This window comes from Ictidomys tridecemlineatus, chromosome 6 (assembly GCF_052094955.1).
Source record: "Ictidomys tridecemlineatus isolate mIctTri1 chromosome 6, mIctTri1.hap1, whole genome shotgun sequence".
NCBI classification, from domain to species: domain Eukaryota; kingdom Metazoa; phylum Chordata; class Mammalia; order Rodentia; family Sciuridae; genus Ictidomys; species Ictidomys tridecemlineatus.
This window is the reverse complement of record NC_135482.1, coordinates 45,254,031-45,277,151: the sequence shown is the minus strand read 5'-3', so window position 1 is coordinate 45,277,151 and position 23,121 is coordinate 45,254,031. Positions and strand designations below refer to the sequence as shown.

At 40.1% G+C, this 23,121-nt stretch overlaps 2 protein-coding genes across 2 annotated transcripts in view; one reads left to right on the top strand and one right to left on the bottom strand.

Annotated features, from left to right (window-relative positions):
* Window positions 1-23,121, top strand: part of Myrfl (myelin regulatory factor like) — a 71,656-nt gene that overhangs the window by 2,885 nt on the left and 45,650 nt on the right. Inside the window, exons 4-9 of the mRNA XM_005328761.4 lie at window positions 3,809-3,959; window positions 7,720-7,915; window positions 11,067-11,143; window positions 12,291-12,401; window positions 13,917-14,007; window positions 20,402-20,602. Coding sequence (XP_005328818.2) covers window positions 3,809-3,959; window positions 7,720-7,915; window positions 11,067-11,143; window positions 12,291-12,401; window positions 13,917-14,007; window positions 20,402-20,602 — 827 coding nt within the window. The remainder of the gene's footprint in view (window positions 1-3,808; window positions 3,960-7,719; window positions 7,916-11,066; window positions 11,144-12,290; window positions 12,402-13,916; window positions 14,008-20,401; window positions 20,603-23,121) is intronic.
* The window catches only part of LOC144378612 (uncharacterized), a 262,662-nt gene continuing 245,770 nt past the window's right edge, over window positions 6,230-23,121 (bottom strand). The window contains exon 4 of the mRNA XM_078053145.1: window positions 6,230-6,656. The gene's annotated coding sequence lies outside the window, so the exon portion shown is untranslated. The remainder of the gene's footprint in view (window positions 6,657-23,121) is intronic.

Below are 23,121 nucleotides of genomic sequence, written 5' to 3'. Positions count from 1 at the left end.
GTCAGTAAAAAAGCTGATAAAGATAATTGGTTCCAGACAACTGTTCAAGAATGAAAATGAGCAGGTCCCCAGGGCCAGAGGGAGGCAGGGAGACAAAGGCAAAGACTTAGTTAATCCAAATGCCATGTTTTCATTACAGTTTATATTTTTAGCACAAGTTTTAGTGGAGAGCTCCCACTGATGTTGCAGAGGAGAGGGGTTTTTACAAGGTCCTGGGGAAAGAACACAGTAATAGAGGAAGGGGAAACTTCTGCCAGTCTTATAGGCAGCAGTAGGTTTGCCAATTTTTAATGGGAGATTTCTAAATCAATCATTTAGGCTTTTCTGGATCTTTTCCTAAGAGGTACATGTTGGCCAAGGGTTCCAAGATCCCATTTATTGAGGTCTAAATGTAGAATTCCTGGGTTGGTAGGAGCAGATGTAAAATCTTACTTAGAGAGAAAACCACTGGTAGGCAGGCTCCTGTTAGCTGGTGCTTGGCCTCACTCAACCAAATAAAAGAGGTTCAAAGTCTCCCTGAGAGGCTTCAGCCTTCATATATTTTGAGCCTCATATGTGAAAGGGGTTTCCAGCTCCAGAGCCAGAGCTGTTGGCCCATGATGACAGGTACATTGGCTGTGTTCACCTTCTAGAATCAGGAAAGTGCCAGTCTCATCTGTCTGGCATCTGGGAACTCTCAGATAATCTTTCTTGATTATCAAATGATAATAATTTCCACTTATCTCTGAGATTTGTTTAGAGCAAAGTACACACAATATTTTGAAAGGCGTCAGAGGCAAGCTTTCCATTTCCTCCACTGGGTGGGACTCAGGCATTTGCTGCCTTCACACTTCTGTTTCTCTCTGTGTTAGATTTTCTCAAGAGATCCGCAGACTTGCATGAAGGGAAGAGGAGTGTTCGAACCCTAGCTCTTCCACTCAGCAGCTATGACACCGGGCAAATGCTGTCAGGACTTAGAATCTCAGTTTCTATACTAGTTAATGAGATTAAGAAACTTTGCTTCACGACCACTCTAGAAATGTTTGGTGGCCTCTCTGCCAACCTGAGAGTAGACCAGGAATAGAACATATCATATCATATTATTCCATTTCTAAAAACACCTCTGTATGGTTAGATTTAAGAACAATTATCAGTTTTTGACAGGAGAAATTATTTACTGGAAGAAGGCCTTTGAGGGGGGGGGTCACCTAGAGGGCTGGAAGCAACCTGTTGCTTGATTTAATGGTCATTACACAGAATTCATTTCATAAGAAAATAAAATTGTGTACTCATGATCTGTGTACTTTTCTTTATATATAAAATACTCAGATAAAAAAGTTTATTGAAAAAGAAAAGGATCCTCACCTTGGAGATGACTTTAGGAGCTGGTGAAATACTAGGTGAAGTGTCTGTGCATGTATACAGAAATCACCCAGAGTAGCAGCTATTATTGTTAGTAATAATAATAAGTCCCAGAATTAGGCTCAGCTTCTGTCTGGAATTTCAGCGTGGGTCTGTGGTCCCTGGGGCCTTATCAGTTGATAAACAGCTCACAGGAAAGCTATGACTGTGTCACTTTTACTGTTTTGAAACCTTTGCTGTTGTGATAGGCAGGGCAGGAAATGCTATGATTTCTGAGGATGATGCCAATAGTCCCAGTCCCCTGACCACGCTCCCTATCAGTGTCTGGAGGAGTGGAGCTGGCCTTTGACCATGTATCTGGGCACATTGACCTTGTTGCCAGGCTTGAATAGGAAGCTGGCTGTGTTAGCTGGTTTGTGGCCAAGTACCGCCAATAGTTACCTAGAGTTATGTGGAGGCCAAGCAGCATTTCCCAAGCATATCTGAGTCCCCTCACTGTGATAATGACAGGGTCACTAATATCCAAAGGCAGTGTTATTTAAATGCTGTTGTGGCAGTTGCTGGACTAAGCACTTCACAGACATTATTCCTTCATGGGATCATTACACCATCCGTGGGAGGTGGCTATTCCCACTTTTCACATGAGGACATGGAAACTCAGCTTAAATCATTTTCTTAGGAATGTTCAGCCATTAGGTAGTTGTGATTCAAACCCTTTGACTCTTCCTTGACCTTCTCTCCATTGTAGGAGAAATGAAGAAGGAAGGAAGCACTGGTTTCCTCCTTTCTCTGAATTTGATGGAAGCAGAAATGTGGAAGGGCTTTATTTATTTATTTACTTTTTCAAAAAGATTTTAGGACAGGCAGCTTTTGGAGGAGTGAGGGAAGGAGAAGATCCCAGCTTTGCCCACCTCCAATGTCCTTAGATGGGAAGAAGTTTTTCAGGATTTTCCAAAATCTCTCTAACATGGGAGATTTGGCCTTATAAAAACCCAAAAAAATACATGTTTCGTTTAGGTGACATTTGATGACGATACTCCAAGAAAATCTCATTTTCTGTGACATTTGAGATCAAAAGCAACTGGAAGCAGGTCTATTGATTTACTTATTTCAAGAAGACCTCAATAGAAGCCTAAAGAAAGGAAAAGTTAGATGAGCAAAAGAAAACCCATCCCTTTGCTACTGCATTTCCCAAGCTCTGGGCTAAGTGGCACATTCAATAGAAGTTAATGTCCTATTTCTGGGTTATTGTTGCCAGCCTGCACCTGGTCTTACCAACGCCCACTGTTTCCCTTTCACTCCTGACGTCAGGCATGAATGATGGTAGGGGTGTTAGAAGAAAAGGGAAGCAGCAAATGTACCAATAGCATTTTACATAAACACAATCTGAGGTTGAATTGCACAGTTTGGGAGGCATATTCAGATTAAGACAGAGAGCTTGCAGGGATTATTCAAAAATAGTGGTCATCATGTGAAAAGGCTGTTATTTGACCATTTTTGATGAACAAAAGTGGCAATTTCATAGAGTTGATATTACATGCTAACAAGAACTCTGTTACTTTATCTTGGTTTGAACTTCTCGAGGTGTTTTCACTTTATCATTTTATTCTCTATCTAGGAAGATGGGCAGCACACATTTTTAATTTATATTCTACAATGGAGAGAAGTAAGATAGTAAGTGAATAAATAACTCATCTACATTCAAAAGGGTAATGAAAGCCACAGAATCTTGGTGCCACCAAGACCTGCAACAAATTAGGGTATATTGGTTGCAATTAACAAAAACAAAAACATCAAATTGCCTTATACGCAACAAAGCAAAAGAAAGAAAGAGCAACAAAACAAAACAAACCCTTTAAAACCAGTGGCTCTATTGGCTCCTGTTTCTTAGGAGGGTACAATTGGATCACGGAACTCAAGTCAAATCATCTGATCTGGTGCCCATCTTTGTTAACTGCTTCTGCTGGCATAACTTCATTCCCAGATGGACTTTTCCCTCATGTTCCAAAATGGTCTCAGCAGCTCCTGGACATGTTATCTCATGGGTTCAAACCTCATGGAAAAGAGTGAGCACCTTTGAACCCACATTTCCCAAAGTGCTGAGATCCACTCTGCTTGGGTTGGATTAGCCCACGTGGCCACCTCTGATGCAAGTACCAAATACTGTACTTTGATCCATTAAGACCCTCCTAGGGCTGAGAGTCAACTTCTCTGAATCACATGGTAGAAGTAGTAGATTGATATTAAGGATGAAGTTTCCTATAAGTGTCCACCACCTCCCCATAGCGGTCACTGATCCCAAGTTGCTTGTCTTACTGATGAGGACACAGGCAGCAACATGCCTCCTGCCTCCCAGCATTTGACACCTGCCCGAGGTCACTCTGCCTCACACATGGCCATGCAGCTGTCTGTGAATCTAGGAAGAAGAATCTAGTAGGAAGAATCTAACTCACCTGTTTCTTTGCAGTGACAGGTAGGAGTCACAACAATGAAGTACACGACCTTGACAGCGAGGGACAGAATGGGATGCCTGTAGACCAGTGCTCTCCTTCCCTGAAGTGGCAACCATACCAAAGTGTTCCTTGGCATAGTTTATTAAACAGTCATTATGAAAAACTGTAAGTGGCCTCCCCAATGCCTGGGAGGGGGTGGTGGTAGTGGAGGGCTAGAAGCTGAGGGGGAAGGGCAGTGCTGGATCTCAGTACTGAACCCAAGTATTTGGGCTTGGGTGTCACCCCATCAAATGGGATGGTTCAATGAGAAAGTGTCTGTCATACACCTGTTTTGCATCCTGGCTGAAGGATAGTTGGAACTTGGGCTTCTGGCCTTCAGGACCCAGACTTGTAACTCTTACTCATTATAATTTACCTACCAAATGCTGGGGGCAGAGGGAATCTTTCTGGGATCTCATGCCCAGTTTAAACTAAAAGCTGGAAGATTGAGTTTTCCCAATACACTAACATTTAGTCCAGCAGTTAATTTATAATACCACAAAAGATATTTTTGGGGCCACATTAAGTTGTCATCCAGTGACCAACTCTAAAATCACTATTGTCAACACATTGCATATTTTCAATGTTTAGCCTGCAACCATAGTTGGTGGTTTCTTTATATTAAGAGACTGAAATCAAATCATACAAATTATCCTAAAATTAGAAAAGTTTCACCTTATTTTATAACACTACAGTTAAAAAAATAAATGTGCACTCATGCATTATTGCTCTTTAACGTACTTCTCTTTATTCCTTAGGGTATAATTTATCAACCCAAGGCTGCTGTTATTTTCCTTCGTTATAAATACCTTTTTGAAACACTAAAAAAAAGAGTCAATGGTTAAAGAAATAGGATTTTGAAGTAATAAATATAATATGAAATGAGATACATTGAGTGATAAACTTGAAGACCTCCTTGGTATTTTCCAAATTCAAATATAGCAAAGTTTATCATTAGGATGTTTATGTTGGACCAGAAGGAAGAAATATTTATCTTAAAATTAAGCCTAAGCCAGGGTGTGATTACAGGCACTCCCCTGTAATCCCAAGACAGATTAAATACCCCTATTATCCCAACAACTAGGGAGGCTAAGGCAAAAGGACTATGCATTTGAGGCTAGCCTCAGCAACTTAGCAAGGCCCTAAGCAACTTAGTGAGACCCTGTCTCAAAATAAAACAATAAAGAGGGTTAGGGATGTAGTTCAGTGGCTAGGTGCCCTGGGAGTTGGTGTGTTTAATAGGAGGCAAAGGACACCAGTTGTTGTATAATTGAAATGTCATGACTTCATATCTTTGCTATTGTGTGAGATCAGAAAATGAAAGTAAGAATCTATGGGTTTTGGTTTTGAGTCTCAATCTTTATTTGATTTTCTTGGGGCACAATCCACATTCTCTCTGAAGCATTAGTACCAATGTATGACAGTGTCCTACACAGGCACATGATTTTTAAAACCCTTAATACTTTTCCATCTGTATGCATCTGAGTTGATCAATCTTTGAGGTATTATCTCTCTCTTTTTACTTGAAGAGATTTATTTAAAAATTTGTTTGAACAGCTTATCTCTGCTCCAACAAACTGGAAAAAAAGGGAAAACAGAGATGATATCAATTCAAAGGTAGAGAGGCAAATTTATTTTGAATACTTTGCCATAATTCACTTTTCCTAAGCAAAAAGGAAGGTAAATAAATTCATCCAGTTTATAATTCAGGCTCTCTTGATTTTACTAGTCATGCCATTGAGAGAGAAAAATCACTTGTTTTTTTCTTTGATAATTATGTAGACTATATTATAAAATATCTCCCTAAATTATGTAAAAGCAATGGAGTTAGGGTTTAAAATTTATTTAACTTTTATTCTGAATGATGTTTCAAAGTTGTGCTATAAAATAGTTTTTTTAAAGTCAGTTTAATTGACTTGATGTTTAACTTTTGATGTCAAAAACATAATTGCCTCATAATTTCAGTGGCTTGGGAGGGTGAGACAGGAGGATCCCAAGTTCAAAGCTAGCCTCAGCAACAGTGAGGTGCTAAGCAACTCAGTAAGACCCTGTCTTTAAATAAAATGCAAATAGGGCTGGGGATGTGGCTCAATGGTGAGTGCCCCTGATTGAATCTCCAGTATATCCCCCCCCAAATAATAATAATTGCATTCTCAGGTAGATTTCTATAATCAGAGATTGGCCTTTAAGGCCCAAAATCATCTTCAGTATAATTCTGGTTGGTTGATTCAGGTTTTCTTAAATTACAGACTAATGATCATGTCTGGGGTATACACCTTACCTTCTTCTTTTGGAATTTTTGACAGTTAAGCATGGAATATCACACACACACACACACACACAAAAAAAAAAAAAATTCCTTTTTTCTTCAAACAAAGAGTTTTTTATTACCCTTAATAGTGAGTTTATACAATTCCATCCATCAAGGCCTTAGAGTGTAAATTAGCAGATTAGTTCTAGAAACCTGGCTCACTATAAATTTCGCAGATGCCCTAACACATACAGGTTTATCAAATTCTTCATTCAATGAATTTACCTTCTGCTATTGGTGGGCACCATGATTGTGAAGCCTTTAACTTATTAGCTACTGAAGGTAGTCAGTGACTCAGTGACTTGATCCATTGAGGAGGTGCTTAACTTACAAAGAACATGAACATTCTTTTCCTGCAAAACCCAATAATGGTTTCTGTTTCTGGAACTGGAGCAAAGATTAGGGACTCTATGTTGTTATTATAATGGCAGCCATCCAAATTGAGATCCCAGGAGGCAAAGATCCACAAAGTAGTGTAGTACTCATGGTTCCGTAGTACTCAAGTTTCTTTCCTGAGAAAAGAAATCCATATTTAGGAACCCTGAATTAAAAATCATTCCATAGCTACAACCTGTATGGGAAAAACTCACCAACTTTTATATTCTCCTCTCTACTTTATCATGAACGCACTTAATTTGTTTCCTTTGAATTAACATTTTTAGAATATTTCATTAAACATCTTACACTCAAAGGATTGCTATTAAAAAAAGAGCACGAGGAACTGAAGTTGTGGCTCGGTGGTAGAGCACTTGCTTAGCATGTATGAGGCACTGGGTTCGATCCTTAGTCCCACATAAAAATAAATAAATAAATGTATTTGTGTCAATCTACAACTAAAAATTGAAAAAAAAAATTAAAAAGTGACAATGATAAAACAAACAAAGCAAAAGTCTGATTAGCTATCCGGCCATCATTCCCATTCCTTCTTCAACAAGGAAAGTCACTCTGGTAGGTTTCTAGCACCATTACCAGATTGGAGAATAAAAAGGAAATGACCATACTCTGTTAAAAAACAGGTTTCCAGTTAGCAGAGTAACTGGATCTGATGACTTTGGTTTAAAACTATTCCTGGCAATTCTGACCAGTTTGCTTTTTCATACCTGTACCAATGGACTTAATAAATTCACTCATTTGAGTAACGATGGCAGAGCTGAAGAGACCTTTTTTTTTTTTTTTTTAAAGGAGGAAAGAAATTAATTCTATGCCAGATATTCCTAGTAACACGGTGATTTCTCAACTTTTCACTTACATCTTTGCATTGTGTTGTGGAGTCAAATTAAGCGTTTAGAAAGCACAAAAGGGATAGGGAGTCTAAGGAAACAGTGCTTCTATTTGGCAATAATTGAACTGCTTCCTTGTGAGAAGAAGATAAAAAGCTGGGAGAGAGCCCATTGTGTTTTGAAAGATTATTTTCATTTCCTCAGTAAAAATTCAAGACATCTATTGATTAAATATAGCAAAAGGCGCCTCCAACACTATATTTTCTTGAAATGTTTTTACAATTGATATCATCAGTGAAAGAAAATGTATAGAAAATATTTATAAAAAATTTTTTTTTGATTCCTCTTTTCATAGACCTGATGTGGGCTATCAAGTTGTCACAGACAAAGGATTTAATTTCTCGCCAGCAGATGAAGCTTTTGTTTGCCAAAAGAAGAACCATTTTCAGATAACCATTCACATCCAAGTTTGGGGAAGTCCAAAATTTGTTAAAACCCAAATGGGCCTAAAGCCAATAGAAATGTTTTACTTGAAAGCTTTTGGAATTAAGGTAAATTTTTAAATTTAGCTTAATATAATTCAGTCAACATTTATTAAGTGTTCCATTTATCTATGGCTGCGTAATTTACCATCTCAAAACTGACATAAAATAATAATTATTTATTTGGGCTACAAATGGGCAACTTGTTCCAGGATTGGCTTTAAGACAACCCTGTTCAGGAGTCGTCTGCTGGGCAGCTCAGATGGGCCATTTCCAAGATGGCTCACTGACATGCCTGTCACATTTGGGCTGGCCACAGTCTGGAGCTCAAATGGGACCGTAGCTGTGGGATCTTAGCTTTTCTCCATCTCTCTAAGAGATAGTTTGCACTCCCTCACTGCATGGTGAATGGGTTTAAAGAATGAGTATTCCCAGACACAGGAAGTGGATGCTGACAATTTCTGAAGACTGAGCTCAGAAACTGGCACAGCACCACTTCAGACTATAGTTTTTGTAGTTTTCAGTGTATAAATCTTGTCCTGCTTTTACTTTTATTTTTATTTAATTTATTCTTCATTATTTTATTCTTATTGATGCTGGTGCATTTTTCATATGGAGTAGACTCGTAGTTTTTACCAGATTCTCTAAGAGAAGTTTAATTTTAAAAAAGACAAAGAACCAGCCAGGCACGGTGGTACATGCCTATAATCCCAGTGGCACAGGAGCATAAGATGGGAGGATCACAAGTTCAAAGCCAGCCTCAGCCTCGGTGATGTACTAAGCAACTCAGTGAGACACTGTCTCTAATTAAAATATGAAAAAGGGCTGGGGATGTGGATCAGTGGTTGAGTGCCCCTGAGTTCAATCCCTAGTATCCCAAATCCCTGCAAAAAACCAAAGAACCACTAATTTAGACAGTATCCCTTTTCCATGGTTTAATAGAGGGGAAACTGAGGCCTGGTGATGTTATATAATCCATCCAAGTTAGTAAGTGACAGAGTTGAGTTTAGAATTCAGGTAGTATGACTTCTGAGCAGTCAAAAGGTATTTATTAAATTATCACTTCTTAGCCAGCTCCTTAGCAGGCACGAGTATTCATTATCTACATATTTCATTCTGATGGTCAGCTTGGGCTTGGGTATGGGATATCCTAAAATGAGGCTTGGTTACTGAATACAGTGGTATGGTTGGGATCTGGAATGTCTCCCAAAAGCTCATGTGTTGAAGGCTTGGTCCTCAGTGCAACAGTGTCCATGCAGGTGTGACCTGCAAAAATTCTAACGTCCCCAATGAGATACTCGATTGCATGGATTAGTAATTAAATGGACTACTGGGAGGTGGTGGAAACTGTAGGCAGGTGGGGCATGGTGGGAGGAAGTAGGTCACTGGGGCCATTAGGGACGTCTCCTTGTCCCTGGTCCTTTCTCCCACCCTGTCTCCCCTTCCTCTTTCTCTGCTTCCTGGCTACCATGAGGTTTCTGCCTTGACACCAGCTGAACATGGACTGAAACCTCTGAAACGGTGAGCCAAAATAAATCTTTCTTCCTCTAAGTTGTTTTCCTCGGGTATTTGTCACAGTGATAAAAAGATGATTAACGCACACATCAACTCTTGTGCTCCCAACACAGCTCTTAAAACAAACAACAACAAAATAAATAAATACAAACAACAAGGAAATAAACAATAAAACATACTTTTCCTACTGTGGAAGTAAAAGGATTTCATTGTAGAAAAATTTTTTTTAAATATATATTTCTTTTAGTTGTCAATGGACATTTATTTATTTATATGTGGTACCGAGGATTGAACCCAGTGCCTCATGCATTCCAGACAAGCGTGCTACCTGCTGAGCCACAGCCTCAGCCCTCACTGTAGAAAATTTGAAACATAATAGAAATATATGGGGGCTCAGGATGTGGCTCAAGCAGTAACCCACTCGCCTGGCATGCACGGGGTGCTGGGTTCGATCCTCAGCACCACATAAAAATCAAATAAAGATGTTGTGTCCACCGAGAACTGAAAAATAAATATTAAAATAAAAAAAATAATAGAAATATATGAAGAAGAAATAAAACTCATATTCAGGATGCATCATTTGGTAGCTTAATTTTTGTTATTAAAATTAATTTTGGCTGGGGTTATGGCTCATGGTAGAGTGTTGCCTGGCATATGTGACGAACTGGGTTCAATCTTAGCACCACACATATAAATAAATAAATAAATAATAAAGGCTCATTGACAACTAAAAGTAGCACATAACTTTAAAAAATTAAATGAATCTCATATTGCTAATATTATGTTTTGAAATACATGATATTATTAAGAACCCCATAAAATATTGTTTACAAAGATGATTCAGTTTTACATCCTAGAGATGCATAATGTATCCTGTACTATTGGAAGTTTCACTCACTTCCAATATTTTTAGTGTTATTAATAAAACTACACTGAACATCTATATGCACCCAGCTTTGCATGAGGCCAAATTCCTAAGAGGGAATTTACACATCAAAAATGTGAACCTTATGAAAACTCTTGATGTAGGCTGCTCAATTGCTTTCCAGAAAGATTGTTAAAATGCAAATACCCACAAGCTACATATTACATGCCTGGTTTCATTAGGCTCTTGCCATTATTCATGGAAATAAGTAAGCAGTAGGAAAAAAAGTATGTAGTAGGTGCTGAACAAATGTCACTTTCTATATTCTACTTATTTATATTTTATATTGTTTCTTTATATTAGAATATAAGCTTCCCCAAGAGCAATTATTTTTGTTTATTTTGTTCACTTCTTATTTCTAATGTTTAGAGCAGTCCCTGGAACATAGTAGATGCTCAATAAGAGTTTATAGAATGGATGAAAAAATGAAGGAATACATGCCTTTGTGCTGCCTCGCTCCTGTATTTGCCTCCCCATGTTTCAACCATCTATAGGCCACTCTGTGTTTATTGCTTACCTGAAATACTCTGTTGTCTTGTGTTGTTGTTGTTTAACCTTGTAGGTCTTTGCTTGTTGTGTCATCAATGGTGCACTGCTTTAAGGCAGGAACCATGATTTTATATGTTTTTCCAGTGATTTACAATCCCTGCCCAAAGTCTAGCATGGTGCCTTGAAGACCTTTTTAAGTACTAAAATATTGTCTACTAATGAACATTTTTATTAGTAAATAAATTAATTTGTTAACTCTTTAAGTAATTTACTTTTTGTTGTTCCATATAGGTTGAAGCCACCAATCAAATAATTGCTATTGAACAGTCCCAAGCAGATAGGAGCAAAAAAGTTTTCAATCCTGTTAAGTAAGAATTTCTTTTCTGAATTCCTAGGTGAATGTTTTGGGATGATCTATCATCTAATTTGTTTTGCTTATTTAAGATGAAATTCACTGTTAGAATCTAAATTAGTAATAGTATGTCAATATTGTAAGTGCATATTTACCAACAAAAATAAGATTGGTAAAATACATCGAAATAGTAGCAGAAATTCTTTATTAAAAGATCCATTTAAAAAATAATTCTTTATTACTAAAAACCTTACTAATACATTTGGTTCCATAAAGTAGATTATAGCTATATCTTCCTCTCAATTTTTTATTTAAATTAGCATGGTGTTGATTGGATTAATTTCAAGGTTCCAGATCCAAGCTGGTATACAATTCATTTTTCTTATTTTTTTAAGACTACATTGATAGATGGCTGAATGGATTCCAAGATAGAAAGCATGCACCACTGGTAGAATGCATAGCAATATGGCAGTCCAAAGTTCTGTCTCTAGAATGATTTGGAGTGGGATTTGCTCTTTGGTTCATTTGGCTGGGAATGCAGTCAAGACAGCTCAGGATTTCAACCCTCAGTCAACCCGTTTGGGCTGGGAAGAAGATGGTCCTACAGCCAACAAATCAGGCACTTGGACAAACAGACTCAGATGGCTGGTACATCTGGTTCTCCGTTGCCTGAGCAGGCTGGGCATAGCCTTCCTATGGAGGAGGCTGCCTCCTGTCACTAGACTAGGGAAGGACAAGTACTTAACCGGAAACCAAGGCCTTCAGGAAGAGCCTAAAGAAGTTGCTTGCTATGGAGGTGAGTGCTATAGCAACAGCACAGACGAAAGGCATCTTTCCTCCCCGCTGTGAAAATGACAGAACCCATGTGCAGTGTATGGAGAGCACAGCCCTCATGCGTCACAAACTCTGGGCGGAGCTTGTGCTGAGTGAGCTTTTCTTGGTGGCTTGAAAGTCATTCCCTGGCCTTCCCTGGCAGCCACTCCTGACCCTGCTGTGGAGTGTTGACTGGTAATTGGTGGTTGGAATAAACTGTCCTTCACGGTGTGATGAGCACTGGGCTCTAAGCACACTGGACCCATTTGAGAGTTTAAGGAGTGGATTGGGTATGATCAAGGACTCTGTGTTCTCTCATGATCTCTTGGTGTTTCTGCTGTTCATTTTAGAATTGACCTACCTGCTGACCAGGTCACTAAAGTAACGCTGGGACGTTTACACTTCAGTGAAACCACGGCAAACAACATGAGAAAGAAGGGGAAGCCAAATCCTGACCAGAGGTATTGGTGCCCCTGCACACACCAGGTGGCCAGTCACACTATTTGATCAGGAAGTAGCCTAAGGGCAAACTGGGTCTCCTTAAACTGCTTTCCTCCTTTCTCTGACTCTTTCAGTTTAATAGTATATCCCATTTACCATCGGTGTCTTTCTCCTCCCATCCTCACTCTTCATCATGCCCTCCTGACCAGCCTTGATCCCACCATGTCTCATTGCCATCTTGAATGGAAGACTGATAGCATTTCTCAAACGTGTGCACTGGTCATGAAGCACGGCTGTAACTTTTTTGATTAAAAAAGAAAATAGAATTGCCTTCATGATTTAGACTTAGGGTTCTCAAAGTGTGGTCCCAAGAGTAGCAGAGAGAGTAATACCTGGATGTTAGAAATTCAAGTTCTCAGATCTCACCAAAAACCTACTAAATCAAAAACTCAGGAAGTGGGCTTAGCACATTGTTTTTTTGACAAACACTCCAGGTGACTCTGATACAATGCATAAGTTTTGAGAGCCACTGGTTTTAGAATCAAGGTTTTGGTATTGGGCAGAATTGAGTTTAAACATTTGATGTTGCCATTTACCTTGGGCATGTAACCTAGACTCTCAGAAACACATTTTCCTGTCTTATGAATGGTGACACTAACAATTCCTACTCGAATAAGGTTGTTTTAGGGACCCAAGTGAAATAACAGGTAAACTATGTCGTAGCCCAGCATGAAACATTTTGAGTTCCCAATGGCAGTTAGTAACAATACTTGTGATATTTATTATTCTTACTGATTTATTTTAGATACATGAGCAGACTCTTGTTCTAGATGAATCAAAGAACCTATGTAGTGTTATGAAAGAATTTGTTAGCTTTTTTTTTTTTTCATGCAGTTTTTAAAGCCAAAGCTTTTCTAGTAGGGATAGTTTTTGTTTTGATGGTCAAGCAACAGTTTAATCTTAAAATCATCTCATCAGTTTTGAAGAAGCATTTGGAGTACAGAAGACCAAAACTGCCTTGAGAGCAAATGGAAGGAAGGTTCAGGTCTTTGATTAAAGTTAAAACCTGAGAAGGTGCCGGAGGCACAGCCCGGAGGTCAGGGTGGGTATGGTGGGCTAGTCCTGCTGAGACCAAGCCCAGGACACGTGACTTGTGTGTCTCTGGACACAGGGACCTTTGGTGGCTTCCTGTTGTGTTTGTGAGGAGTCCTGTGCTGAGGGCCCAGGAATGGTGAGGGAGGCCAAATCAGCACAGGCGGGCTGAGCCCATGTTCCCGCCAGTATCTCTTCCCACAGGGGGCCTGCAAAACAGCTCACAACCACCTCCAACTGGACATGGGGCAAGTGGGGGACAATAGCATGTAAATCAAATAATTGCTCTCTCATTTCACCTGGGGACGAAGGTTAAAGCAGAAGGGAAAAGACAGTCTCTAAATCAGTAAACTCAGCTAGGTAAGTTCACTACTGATTAACTGTTGCATGAATTGTGTCTCTGTTCCCGATGTGTTGATGTTGGTCTGCTGTTTCTGAACTAGATACTTCATGTTGGTAGTTGGACTGTATGCTGCTAACCAAGATCAGTTCTATCTGTTGTCTGCCCACATCTCTGAAAGGATCATTGTAAGGGTAAGCTCTATTCTCTAATTATTCTGCATCCTGGCTTCTTTTCTCCTTTGTAGAAAGGATTTGAATTTCCAATGACATGCTTGAAGTACTCTATGTCTTAATTGATGATAATGATGATGATAATGGTAACATTAGAAACTACTTCTTTTGTTTTTACACGGTGGCTCTTAACCAAGGCCAATTTTGACCCTTAAGGATCATTTGGCAATGTTTGGAAACATTTTTAGTTGTCACAACTGGCATCTAGTGAGTAAAGACTAAGGATGCTGCTCAACACCTTACAATGTACAGAACAACCCCTAGGCAAAGAATCATTCTTCCCCAAATGCATATGATCCTGAGATTGAAAAATACTGATTTTTGCTCTGTGTTTTAGGCACTGAGCTAAACAATCTATACATGACATCATTAGACATTGTTAGACAATCTGCATTATATTCTTGAAGCCCAGAGGAATCGAGGCTCAAGAGGGTAAATAACTTGCCCGTGATCCCACAGCCTGTAATGATGGAGCCTGGATTATAACCCAGCTTTCTCTGACTCGAAAGCCCACAGGGTGAGCAAAGTGCCAGGGGGAGTTGTCAGTTGCCCCAAAGTAACTGGTGACCCCAGGAAATCTGGGCCACTGTCTAGCTCATAGGAACGGCTCAATGCATTTTGCAGAAGGATCACAGCTGTGGACAAGAGTCTTGGCAGCCAAACCCAAACATCAAGCTGTTGGCAGCTGCAGCAGCAGCTGCGTGAGGTAAGGCTGGCCACTGCTAAGAATGCCAGGGCATGAGGTAACAGGTAACCACAGGCCCGCGGCCCTGGGAGGGGCCCTGTTGTCATCACTCTTTTGAAGTGATACAAGGAGGACGTGCAACTCCAGCAGGGAAAGTCATTTGCTGCTGGCATGCTCAGGGACGCTGTTCATCTAAGGCCCTGGGGGACAGATCTGCCCACTTGGGAGTGGCGTCTCTCCTTGCCTGCTGTTCTGAAACAAAGGGCCCTCTGTAATTCTTTCAGTCAATTAAAAATAATAAGCCACCTATTAGTGGAAATCCTTCAATGACCTCTCAGAGTTTTAGTGGAGGTGAAGTAATGATATGGAGTCAACACCTCATGGTTTCGGATGGCTCTGTGAAGGCCACCGTACGTGCCTCAGGCTGGTTTTTGGGGGGGACTTGACATCATCTGAGGCAAGTGAGGTGCCTCTGAGCAAAGGCAGACAGAGATCTTTCCTGCCTCAAGCCCAGTACAGAGGTGCCTGTCCAGCCCAGGGCAGGGTGTCTTAGGCATCTGATGTAATCTGGGATTCCCTGACTGTTGCAGCAAATCTGATTTAAAGTCTGGAAATTGAGATTGCTTCTTGTTTCTGATGTTGCTTTGGAAGAAATAAAGACTGTCATTGTTTTCTTTCTTACTCCCGCCCTCCTTTTTTTTTTTTTTTTTTTTTTTGGTACTGGGGATAGAATCTAGGGGTACTTTACCCTGAGCTACATCCTCAGCCTATTATTATTATTATTATTACCATCATCATCATCATCACCATCATTTATTTTGTGACACGGTTTTATGATCTTGCTAAGTTGCTGAGGCTGGTCTGAACTTAAAATTTTCCTGTTTCAACCTCCCAAGTCACTGGATCACAGGCGTGTACCAACACGCCCTACGATGTGTCACTATTTTCCAAGTTGGCTTAGACCAGGTATTGTGATGGTGCTGTTCTGAGCCGTGTGACTTGTGCTTGAGTCAGACAGGCCACTAGTTACCTTCGTATTTTGAATAATTTACCTGGCAACAAGGTCTCTCCATTTGTTGCTGGCAGCTCCTGCAAAGCTGAACTGCAGCTGCACAAGTCCTCATTGCACAGGAGCAAGGAGAGGGAGAGGGAGGAGGTTTTCTGCTTCCTGGCTTTCTGTTAACCAGAACCTCTTGGCTAACTGGCACCTCCTCATACCAAAGCACAGTGACAACTAGCATATGTGATGACTTTGAGTGAAAGTTTCTGTAAGTCACCTTCAGTATGAATATGAAAATCATTCAATTGCACTCAGCATAGATTGGGTGTATTGTTATTTACTAAAGTTTTATTCTAAAAAGATGATTGGGCCTCTCTCTCCTATAGAGAGATGGCCTTTATTTGTCAGCTAAACTCTTGTGTGTATCTCTAAAACAAACCCCAAAAAACAAAACAAAACAAAAAAACCCAACCAACCAACTGAACAACAACAACAACAACATGACAGATGAGTGTAAGGTGTTTCCCTAGCTATAATTTTGGGTTAAAGAGAATATTCTGTAGTTGTTTTTGGCAACACAAGGTTAGCCTAATATTGATACTCACAGAAACCCTCACATATTCAACTGAAAATATCTCATGGATATTATTTCATTCTAACTCCAAAACACACAAGTGAAAATGAATGTAGAATTTTCAGTCTATTTAATTAATATTTAAACCAGAAAACCAAGAGAAAAGTTGAATTTAAGGAATAACATTACTCTTTGATTCAGTGAGTTTTAGAGGTGTCCACAGCAAACATTTCCCTATGCATATGATTTGGGCAGAGGGCAGATCAGTCTATATTCTACACAAGAGTCAAATGTGGCCCTAAGAGCCATGGCTCTGTTCTGTTAGTTTGACCTTCAGAATAAAGACAAATTCAATAATTAAAAAAACATTACAGGACCTGACTACATTAAATGAACCTCAAACTGCATTTAGCAAATTGAAATTCATTTTGTGGACTAAGGACCACTTCTCCAAATGGTAGAGATAAACGTTTTACTCTTTGGTAGAGGGTGACGGTATGAGGGCCACACCTTGATGAGATTTAGGCTCCAGGAGGTGTCCAGGAAGGACACACCATGTTTGTCAGAATTCTCCTTGGAGAGAGAATGGCAGGCAGTACCCAGTAATTGTTCATCTGTATTGTCAATCAAAACAGCTTTAGAAATACATTATGTTCCTGTGGTGTAAATTGACCAATTTAGTGGAAATTAAGGTTTATTCCAGAGAACAGATTTATTTCCCAGGTCTTTGTTTTTGGGACCCTTCTCCAATGGAGTCTTCAGTTTCCTTTGTTAATGACTAGGTTTTACTTCAGCTCCACTTTCCTTCTGAAACACTTAATTACACCTGTTTTGGAGTGCTGTGTTGCAGCAGGAGGGCAGATTATGTTTGTCTGCTTTTCAAAGACATGCTAAGATTTCCTCATTTTGATAACTAACAGATTATTCCAGTTCCTGTCCCAGAATAATAGTAATGGCCACATCCCCAAAGCACTCCTCCTTTACTTCTCTGCAAACCAAACTGAAGGGGCAAACAAAAAAGACCCAGGGGTAGGGAAGATGAGAGGCACGTTGTGGTTGCCATCTGGGTCTCCCAGTTCATTTTCACTGGCTCTTAACTATTTCTGACCACAGACCTACCTTCCCTCTCCTAGCACGCACGCACACATCCACCTTCCCATCCCTCTTTTAGAGATCAGATGAATTTTTATTTAACCATAGGCATCAGTTTGTGGAGTAATGTGTGTTTTGCCCTGTGGTTGGACATGCACAGATGTCAGCCGTGGAAGGGATAACCAGAAATACAGAGTAGTAGTCCTCAAACCACATCAGGAGTAAGCATCCCCTACAAACACCATCTCCTGGGTCCACTCCCAGTGTTTTTGGTTTAACAGGTCAAGGATGCCTGAGAATGCCCATTTCCCACAAACTCCTGGGAAATGCTGATGTGCTGACCTGTGCACCACACTTTGAATGGCACTGGTGGAGAACATTTCTAGACCCATTTTTGGAACCCCCTTTAAAAAGTGCCAAAACCAATTTCCTAAGAGCTGCCTTCCTTAGGTCAAGCCCTCCTCTTAACTCCTTGGCTGCTGCTTTAGAATCCCACGCAATGGTCAAGCAAAGAAGTTCCAATCCTTTCCAGACTTTAGGACTTCAGTTACTATGCTGCTGGCTCCTATTCTAAGCTCCTGCAGGGGGCACTCTTTACATTGCCTTCTTTACATTGCCCAGGGAATGGGGCAGCTCTGTAGGTTTGCTGCTGACAAGGGCAGATTATGTGATTGCAGGTTAAACAGAGATTGCTTTGTCTAGTGGAGCGTGACGAGGATGCATTTGTGACTCTTTGTCCTCATTTTTTTTGCCAACTATTCATGCACGCATGATTTCAATCAATTCCACAACAACCCTCGAGATGGGTATATGATTATCTTTATTTTCCTGTACACTGGTACAGAAAGATTAATGACTGCCCCAAGGTCACATAAACAGTTGATGTCACAACATGGACAAGAATGTTCCAGTCTTCCCAAAATAAATGAGGCTGTGAGACAAATAACAAAAATATTTTAGAAACATTCGTGAATTCATTTTGGTGTTTTGATATTCATTATTTACTATTAGGGCACATGTGAATACAAGCTTGTAATACTGGAAAGAGAAGCTACTTTACAGTTGGCATTGACACTTGAAGATTGTGGATTCCAGAGAAGGGAAAATAAGTTCCTAGATCTTACAGTTTTCCTCTCCTGATGAGGACCCTTCCCTAGGTCTATACATTTAGAACATTGTAAATCTGGTCCTGTTTTTAAAAATGACTTTAACATATTTAGGGATTTGAGTTTTCATGTGATGAAAGTCAAAGGAGAGAGAATGTTGCAATTGTTTCAAAAAATTAAATCTACTTATATCTGCTGTTCCAGTATCAAGTTACCAACATGATAATAATTATTCCAAAGCTCATTAACATCAACAAAAAGATCCATCACTGTCCTATTTTGTTTCCTTGAATTGGCTCATTATATTCAGCACAGAGCAAAATACATCAGCACTTTATGTGGCATACCTTTGGATTTAGTTGGCTGCCCACTCTAAAAGGATTTGAGTCAAAGCCAATTTGCCATTCACATCCAAGGGGGCTCCAGGGACCTTGCAGAAAAGCCCTTTGTTCAAGTGAATTTACAGAGAAATAATGTTCATAGTTGTTACTTTATATTCTTTCACTGTTCTTGTCTATCAAGTGTCAGTAGATGAGTCTTCTAAGCAGCTCAGGGCTCAGAGAGGTGTGAATGAAATAAGAAGTTGAAGACACCTGAAAAGTTCTTCCACTGAAACCAAATTAAGAACTAAACTTTGCAACTTCTTCCAGTTATTTTAATGAGTAACACATGGCTATGGTAAAGCAGTAAGTACCAAGAGAGTATGTAGTGAACAGTTAATCTCCTTCCCACCCTGATTTCTAGGTCTCCATCATTATTAGCTTCAGAGACCACCCATGCGTACTCAGATGCCCAGCTTGCAGGGTCTCATGACCACCAGAAAGGCAAAGAATGAAGTCACTCTATTTGTACTGACTTTTTAAATCATCAGGATCCCAAATGTTTGTTTGGATGTGTGATAACCTGCCGCAAACGCTCAAAAATCACAGAATATGTCATTATTTTAAAAGCAAATTGATCTTTTAATTTTAAGAAGTTTGAGGGATTTAGAGACCCTTACATAAAGCTATTTGAAAATAAACTCATTAGCTGCAGGGAAACAGGGAGGAAGGAAAACAGTGTGATGGAGAATTCTTTGGCAAAGAATTTTAAGGATAAAGTCTCCAGAACTTTGGCTACCATAATCATTTCACTTGGTTGTTTAGAAGATTTCTCGGGCTACTTCTAGGCCACACCATGAAATAGACAAGTTAGCGCCGTTATGTATTCATCAGAGGAAGTATAGCTCCAGGATTTGTTAGCTGTGTGTTTTCGGGCAATTTTTTTACCCTTTCAGAATGTCAGCATCAATAAAATGAGGATAATAGTTCCTATATCACGGAATTGCAGTGCAGATCAGCACACAAAAGTGTAGCTATTATTATTCTTCATTACTATCGATGTTTAGGGAATAGTTGAGGTGTATTAAATATATTTGTATCATCATTTGCTTGTTGCTTACATATGAAATCAGTGCTTTGGTGGAACAATAAAGGGCTGGCTAAATGAAAGTTACTTTTATTTATCTGAACTTTCATAAACTTGTAAAGCATCCTGATTTAATGTTCTGATTTTTGCATTATTATGTGTTATTATTATTCGTGGAAAAAGAGTCATTTTCAGTTTTCTTCTTCACCATCCACCTGGTATAATCTAAATTCCAGAGAAATACAATAGAGACGGGATATTCCAAGCCATAGCACATACAGCCTCTGCTATTGGGGGTCAAAATGGCTAGAGATGCCTCCCTGGCTCTCCTGGGGGCCCCAAAGTTATTCAGTTATGTCAGAATGTTCTACCCAACATAGGAATCTTATGTGAAAGCCTATAACATTCTGTTTTCCTTTGCTCCGAAGACTAACCATCGTGTATTCTTGATACCATAACTGTGGTTGTACTATGTTTATATATTTTTCCAGGCCTCCAACCCTGGGCAGTTTGAAAATGACAGTGATGCATTATGGCAGCGAGGACAAGTTCCAGAATCGGTTGTCTGTCATGGTCGAATAGGAATAAACACAGATGCACCAGATGAAGCCCTGGTTGTCTGTGGCAACATGAAAGTGATGGGGACAATCATGCATCCCTCTGACAGCCGGGTGAAGCAGAATATCCAGGAGGTGAGCTCCAGGGCAGGCTGAGGGCTCCTCCTCTGACACCTTAGTCAGGCGTGCTCCATGCTCTCCTGGCCTCTGACCTGCGTGCTTGGGGCATCTTTACGTGTTGCCCGTGAGACTAGCATGCTGCTTAAAATTGATGACTGTTGGTGCTGTTGGGTATCTCTGCTGAAACTGTGAAGCAGTTCCTACCCAAGAGACTGGAGTTACCTGATAGGAGCAGTGGGCGGTGACAACATGTCACTGGCTTCACACATGGCAAGGTTCAGAGACGTTTTCCACGGGCCATTGCCCTTCCTTCTATGCTTGTCAACTGCTTAAACTTGCTTTCTCCTTTCTACCTCAGTCCAGTTCCGGATCATGTTTCTCCTGGACCTCTCTAGCCTGCTCCTCCCAGGGTGCTGGCCTTGCTGGCCATTATCTGTGCCCCCAATCCCCGCCCCTGCATCGTCTTTTGAGGAGCAGTTGAGAAGCTATTGTGTGAATCCCATGACCCAGGGGATCCAGGTGAGATCCCCTGGGCCATCAGATTGATGTGGTACCTTTCCCCTCTGTGGAGAGGCAGTAAGCCCAGTAGAAATCAGAATCAGACCTATATATCAGGAAGCCACAGCTCCACTTGGGGGTCTCCCCAGCTGTGTGATCCCGCATGAAACACTTAACCTCACTGAACTCAGGGTCTTCTGAAAGATAAAAATGCTCCTTCCTACCTGACCCTCCTGAGTCTTTTTTGAAATTTTTAACCAGTTAAGATAATAAGTACTTAACTATCTTGGAAATTTACAAGTACTGTGTGAACCAAATGGATTAGGATGAGGATTCCAATCCCTTGTCCAGGCCTCTCTTGATTCCAGTCCTTCCACCAGTTTCCACTCACTGCTTCTATCCCTACCCCACCTTCGCATTTGTACTCCTCCTCCCAGAGGTATTTCTGAGGCTGTGGTAGAACTGTGTTTTTAAACCTCCTTTCCTCATTCTTTTTTTAGCTAATAGGAGAACTAATCTGTAAATCGTTGGCCCTTGTTCCAGACTGCATTCCTTTCCCAGTGCAAATCTGCACTGGTTTTTCTAAACCAGCCAAGGAATGTCCTTCTTTGCTGAGAGGATTCCAAAGAATGGTGGTAATTGTAGACTTTCACACTGCTTGTGAAGCTGCAGTTCATGTGAAAAGAGCTGTGACCTGCTGGCCGGTTGGGAACTCAGGACTAGAAAGTTCTCACATGTTTCCAGATATCAGTTCTAGAGATTGAGCCTTTGAATTTTAGAGAGACATGAACTGCATTTCAGATAACAGCAAGTTAAATATACCCTTGCAACTGACTGTACAACTCCCTACGAAGTCTCATTGAAATTTAAGTGGAATATAATAAGCAGGGACTGTCCTCTAGGCTTACAGAATCCTTTACCAAAGTCTTCAAGTTTTGCTTCTTGGTTTGAAGGAGAGAAAACAAACAACAATAAAACAAGCTTCTGTGGAACTTCTTAAATCTCTTCAAAGAAGCCTTCATAAAAATATGAAATGTCACCCCAGTCCAGATTCTAAATGTGAATTTCCTCCATCCCCTTCCTGCTCGAAGTACTCTGATAGAACAAAGAGATTTCTAGTCCATGGTTGGAAGATTGGAGACTTATCCTGACCCCACCAGTCCAGGGCTTTTAGCCCAGAGATATTCTATGTCTCTGTTATCTGTGAAGAGAGAGAGAATGTTCATATTCATTTTACCCATGTTAAGGGAATTTTCTAAGATCATATATGTGAAACATTTTTTTAGCCATATAATGCTAAGCAAACAATATTGTTAATTTTACTTGTGCAAAATGCTCCATGCTATGTAATTCATTTATTAAATTATTTCATTTTAATAAATGAGTTCTATGCACATTTATGAAATATATATTCCCAGAAATCTCATCTGTCCCACTTGCCATGTTTTACAGAGATGAGAGAGATGATGGTAATGTTGACGATGGTGCTCATGGTGATGTGAGCCTCATCTTCACCTCTCCCTTAGTCAGTTTTTCCCAATTAAAAAAATTAATTTGTTCTAGTTAGTTATATTTTTAAAATTTTGAATTTGTTCTGTGTTTTTCCAACTTTTAATAAGAGGAGGATTCTTCTAAATTCTCTGAGAGAAGGATTGTCTTAGACCATTTGTGCTATAGCAAAATACCATAGGTTAGTAGAATAGAAATTTGTCACAACTCTAGGGTCTAGGATCCAGCTACTGGCAGTATGGGTGTCTGCTGCCAGGGAGGTACCTTCAATGCTGTGTCCTCATGTGGTAGAATGGATGGAAGAGCAAAATGGGCCTGAGCTACTTCTCATCAGCTCTGTTTAAAGTTACTAATCCATTCATTCACAAGGCCAGGACCTCATGACCTAATTACATCCCCAGAGTGCCTCGCTTTTTAATTCCACCACAATGGCGATTCGCTTTCAACATGAATTCAACCCAGAGCATTGACCTTGGTTGATGTGATTATGTGCAGAGGACTGAAGGCATTTTCTCCTCCTCTAAGGG